At 35.6% G+C, this 5,740-nt stretch overlaps 1 protein-coding gene across 2 annotated transcripts; it reads left to right on the top strand.

Annotated features, from left to right (window-relative positions):
- Nucleotides 1–1,693: 1,693 nt before the first annotated feature.
- Nucleotides 1,694–4,998, top strand: LOC131022086 (pentatricopeptide repeat-containing protein At5g66520-like). 2 transcript variants are annotated; one of them, XM_057951477.1, is made up of 2 exons: nt 1,694–1,862; nt 2,904–4,998. In XM_057951477.1, the coding sequence occupies exon 2, from the start codon at nt 2,971–2,973 to the stop codon at nt 4,876–4,878; it is 1,908 nt and encodes a 635-aa protein (XP_057807460.1). In that variant the 5' UTR covers nt 1,694–1,862; nt 2,904–2,970; the 3' UTR covers nt 4,879–4,998. The 2 variants fall into 2 exon arrangements, with proteins under 2 accessions (XP_057807460.1, XP_057807461.1); XM_057951478.1 differs by having other exon boundaries at nt 1,694–1,876.
- The last annotated feature ends 742 nt before the right edge of the window (nt 4,999–5,740 follow it).

Below are 5,740 nucleotides of genomic sequence, written 5' to 3'. Positions count from 1 at the left end.
TTTAAACTATAGGTTGAGCTTCCAATTGAATGTGGACATCCATAAATTGTCAAGGCCATGATTGTTGAATAATGATGATAAGGTTACAGAGGCCATGCATGTTTTTTGTTCAGCTCTATCAATTCATGCACGTATACAAACAAAGAAAAAGAAAGTTTTGGCTACACCTATATATATTCTCAATCATAATGTAGCATATTATCTTATCTACAACGAATACATTTCCAGCCTTCCATCTGTCTGCTTCACCTCCAGAAAAATTTCTGTCAATTTTTTTAATTTCTTGATTAGTATTCATATCTATAAGCTGCCAAGTCATGATCTCAAACTCAATCTTGAAATAATTTGACAGATATCACTACAAGAAAACGCAGCTCTAACGACCGAATTTTCAGTCGTTAAAATCCCGAACACGGTCGTTAATCGTGTTAACGATCGTTTTCGGTGGTCGTTGTTTGCTTCGTCGTTCCGGGTTCCATCGATTGCTTTTTTGCGTCTGAAAAATATGAAAAGGTAGCACCAAAAAATATTAAAATTAATGTATTATTAATAATTATTTTAATAATAATTTGTATTAGGTATATCATCTCTCACGTAATATATAGAATCACACTAATTTATATAATATTTTTGATGTTTTTGATTATAATGTTTTTTACTAAACAAAATATTAGAAGGTCATATATGTACTTTAATTAACCGTACCAAACGAGCATGGATAACCACATTAATTTATTGTCAATATTGTGCATATGTGTTACATTTATTTGTTCGGTCTTATTGTTTCTTATTCATGGATTTAGACGAATAAAGTATAAATTATAGATAATTTTAATATATTTTATCTTATATAATATTTTATTATATATTTATTATATAATATAATACATGTCAAAACATGTCATAGTTTATCCTGTCCCACATCTTGGATTACAATTTATACTACAAATTGCTAATGGAAACTTCTAGATCCTCATTTTATCCAACACGTGTGTTTTGAAAACTGCTTATTGAAGGGGATTGGAGAAATTTATGTGGTTAGTGTTGGGCCAGCCCAGTCATTTAGCCTGCTACTTGTTGGCCCAATCCACATAATCTACATATTTGGGCTTATTCATTGCTTTATTTTTCCCTAACTTAAAATTAGGACAGTAAACGAGCCGAGTCGAGCCAAATAATATATTGCTCAAGATTCGTTTAGCTAATTAAGCTGCTTGTTTTGATTATCGATCGAAACTTTAATCGAGTCGAATATAGTACCGAGCCTAATCAAACTTTTTAAATTTAAAATTTTATTTATTTTCCTAATACATAAGTTATTTTATTCATAAAAATATAATATATTTATTATTTTCTTGTACTAGTGTTAATTAAATACTTAATCTAAATATTACTAATTATAGTATAAAATATAAGACGTTTAATTAATAATTTTATGTTTTTAAGATAAATCACTTAACGAGTTTGCTCACGAGCTAATGAGTCGAGTATTGTCATGCTGAAGCTTGACTCGTTTATCTAAACGAATTGTTTATTAAATTACCGATCGAATTTTTATTGAGCCGAACATCGAATACCTCACGAGTAGCTTGTTTTATCGAGTCGAACGTCGAATACCTCACGAGTGGCTTGACTGATGACTCAATTACAGCCCTACTTAAAATACTTGTAATTTTTTTTTTCTGAATTAAAAATACTTGTAAATTAATTTCAACCTTTCATAATCCGTTGCGTCTCTCCCGCTCTCGCCACCGTGCTGCAACGAGCACCGCCGTCTCCAGCCCACATCTTTCAGCCGCGATTATCCCCTTTTCTCTTAAATCTCCACATTATGATACAGCAACAAATTTCCTCCTTTCCAGGTTCAAGGATTTTGGTGTGTGTGTATTTGGATTTCTCAAATTGTTGAATGCTTGTGTTTATGCCTATCTGTTTTTGGGGAATTTATAGAAAATTGGCCTAATATGAAACTTTATCTCTGTTTTATCCCAATGCTTCCTAAACTAGAAACTTTTCTACACATTTTTTGAGAGGGAAACTTTTCTACAATTCTGAGAAGAATCCAGTTTAGCCCTATTTCATATAGCCTCATATAAGAAATTCAGAAATTTATGTATATGTTTATTGCTATTCAAGTATACTACACGAAGGCAAACTGAGAGTTCCATGTATTAGAAAATAATGCCAACCTTTCTATTTGCTGTAGGTGGCCAAACTTTGCCATTCATTGATGCATTATCATTTCAGTAGAAACAATCTAAGGTTTAATGTGGAAAAGTTGTGATTGGCATTAAAGTTATCTTACATGTTTGTATTTCGTTGTAAGTAGCACTTCACAAGTGATCTGAGATTGGGAGCAAGTGCGGTTCATTGTCCGAGTAGACCCTGCTTACATTAAGGGGACGTTTACTTTGATGATATGATAGATTGATAAAACATAAGATTGAGTATTTGAAGGATAAGATGGTCAAACAAGTTCATAATTAATCAATTCTTTATAGTAAATAGTAGATCAACTTGGATTATTTTCGTCTATCCATGTGCTCCACTATGTGTTCATGAGCTCACCCCATGTTCCAAAATAAGTAATGTTTTAGAACTGCCAGTTTTCCTTATGATGTCTTTTATGTAATGTATTCTTGAATGAGAGTATGAGATGTTTATGTAAACCTTCTTTCACAATTTTTGTTTTACTATTTGTATCTTTTCTGCATTCATTTTTTCAAAAAGAAATTTAGCGACATTGAATGGTCTTGTCAATTCAAATAAGAATAGCACATGGAATTAAGTTTTGATGTTTGTAATTTAGATTTGTGCTTGCAATTCATATATTTTTACAACTCCATATCTTTACAATATTTTCATCCTATATTCACTTAGTGTTGTTTGGATATATTTGACAGGATGTAGATCCCTTTGAAGTGTAAAAGGTTGTGTTTTGAAGTTTAAATTAACAATTTGAAAGCTGCTATGGTTTGTGCCCTACCCTCTATATCGTGTTGTACGATTTCTTCCTTGACCATTGAAAAAAGACAAAGCTTACAAAGTTCACCAAAGTCCTCTTTGGGAACTTTGGAAACACAGCTATTGCATAAGTTTAACTCCGTATCTGAGCTCAAAATAGTGCATTCTCTTCTCATCAAATCCGGCACACCTCTCTCAGAACTCCCACTATCCCGTGTAGCCTCAGTTTGTGCTCTTACTCCCAGTTTTCTCTATGCTCAACGAATTTTTCAGCAAGTTGGCCAGCCGGAAATCGTAACCTGGAATTGTTGCTTAAGAGACTTTGCTGAGAGTGATACCCCGTTCAATGCCATCTTGTTGTTTCATCAGTTGCAAAGGCACAATGTATGCCCCGACAGTTTTACTTGCTCCTTTGTTCTCAAGGCATGTGTGAAGTTGATGGATCTTTCTCATGGGAGAATAATTCATGCTCTCGTTGTGAAACTAGATCTTCTAGTTAACCTAGTTCTTCAAAATGTGATACTGCATCTGTATGCATCTTGTGGGGAGATGAGTGATGCAATTCTACTATTTGACAAGATGTCACAGCGTGATATTGTTACTTGGAATACGATGATCACACAGCTAGTGAAGAAGGGTGATATTGATTCAGCATACAAAATGTTCTCGGAGATGCCTGATAGGAATTTGAGGTCGTGGACAGCTATGATTGCAGGTTTTGTTCGTTGTCGGAAACCTAAGAAAGCGATTGATATCTTCAAAGAGATGGAGCAAGTGGGCTTAAAACCTAATGAGGCCACTGTAGTGGCTGTTTTGTCAGCCTGTGCAGATCTGGGCGCTCTCGATCTTGGGAGCAGGCTTCATGATTATTCAAACAAGAGCGGGTTTAAGGCGAATGTCCTAATCTGTAACACACTGATTGATATGTATATCAAATGTGGATGTCTAGAAGCTGCAAAGGATGTTTTCGAGGGAATGAAGAAACGAACAGTTGTCTCGTGGTCAGCCATGATTCAAGGGCTAGCACTCCACGGAAATGCTGATGAAGCTTTTGGCCTTTTCTTCAGAATGACTCAAGCAGGAGTGAATCCCAACGGCGTCACCTTCATCGGTCTTTTGAATGCTTGTAGTCATATGGGATTGGTAAACAAAGGACGAGCATTCTTTGCGAGGATGACTAATGATTTTGCCATCACTCCGGGTATCGAACACTATGGTTGCATGGTTGATCTATTGAGTCGAGCCGGGCTGCTACATGAGGCCCACGAGTTCATCAAAGAGATGCCTATAAAACCGAATGCAGCTATATGGGGCGCCCTTCTTGGCGGGTGCAAAGTTCACAAGAACGTCGAGATGGCTGAAGTAGCAACGAGGCACCTGCACGAGCTTGACCCCCACAACGACGGCTACTACGTTGTGCTTGCAAACACATACTCGGAAGCTAAGAAATGGGAAGACGCAGCGAGGGTGAGAAAGTTGATGAGGGAGCGGGGGCTGAAGAAGACGTATGGTTGTAGTTCGATCACAGTCGATGGCTTGGTTCACGAGTTTGTGGCTGGTGACGAGTCCCACTCGCAATCGGAGGAGATATTCGAGAAATGGAAGCAATTGCTAGTACCTCTGAGGCTGAAAGGTTATGTGCCAAATACCTCAGTTGTTCTACTCGACATGGAGGAAGATGAGAAGGAGAAGTATCTGTTTCGTCACAGTGAGAAACTAGCAGTGGTGTTCGGTCTTATAAACTTGGCTCCGCGTGAAACAGTTAGAATATTCAAGAATCTTCGAGTGTGTGAAGATTGTCATGCTGCGTTTAAGCTGTTGTCTGAGATTGTGAAGCGAGAAATACTTGTGCGTGATCGCAGTAGATTTCATTGTTTTAAAGATGGCTCTTGCTCTTGCAAGGACTATTGGTAGTTAGTCGCCCTTGAGTTGTAGTATATTCAAACTAGTGTGTGTCACGTGCGATGCGCGGAGAATATTGTATGTGTTGTAAATTTAATATTTTATTAATAAAAGTAAAGATTTTTTAATTTATTTTTTTATTGAATAATACTAATAAAATATGAAAATTTTAAAAAGGGTAAATATCATGAAAACTCTTAAAGTATACCCATTTTATTAAAAATACCCTAAAACTTTCAAAATGTTCTCTAAACCCTTAAACTATCAGGTTTTTATCAAATATATCCCGTATTTATTTTTTGGTCATCAAAAAGTGATGTGGCTCGCCGGATGGCACAATATAATTTATATTCTATTTTTTAAAAATGCAATGGCAAAAACGACGTCGTTTCATGCAATATCATTAAAAAAATTCACTCTGAAATTTAAAATTCACTCCTATCGTGTTTGAAATTCACGCTAATAACCTAGGATTAGGGATAAACACGATAGAATATGGTACGAAACGAAGTCGTTTTTTCCATTTCATTTAAAAAAAAATAGAATATAAATTGCATTGTGGCATCCGGCGAGCCACATCATGTTTCTGGTAACCGAAAAATAAATAAGGGATATATTTGATAAAAACCTGATAGTTTGAGGGTTTAGAAAATATTTCCAAAGTTTCAGGGTAGTTTTGATAAAGTGGAGATAGTTAAGGGATTTTCATGATATTTACCCTTTTAAAAATATATATACATTGTGTATATGTTTTTTTTAGCTTTATATTTAAAATTAGCAAATTTTCCCTTAGTGAGAATTATGCAATTGGATCAAACTCGCGCCTGCGCTGGGCCCGGCCTACCCGGCCCTTACCCTCTTTTTCCCCTTTCCA

The sequence above is a fragment of the Salvia miltiorrhiza genome, chromosome 4 (genome assembly GCF_028751815.1).
Source record: "Salvia miltiorrhiza cultivar Shanhuang (shh) chromosome 4, IMPLAD_Smil_shh, whole genome shotgun sequence".
NCBI classification, from domain to species: Eukaryota; Viridiplantae; Streptophyta; class Magnoliopsida; order Lamiales; family Lamiaceae; genus Salvia; species Salvia miltiorrhiza.
The sequence above is the reverse complement of the archived record's forward strand: the minus strand, read 5'-3'. Positions and strand labels throughout refer to the sequence as shown.

Excerpts from the sequence above, each read along its gene's own strand:
- LOC131022086 (XM_057951477.1), top strand. The coding sequence starts at position 2,971 with ATGGTTTGTGCCCTACCCTCTATATCGTGTTGTACGATTTCTTCCTTG.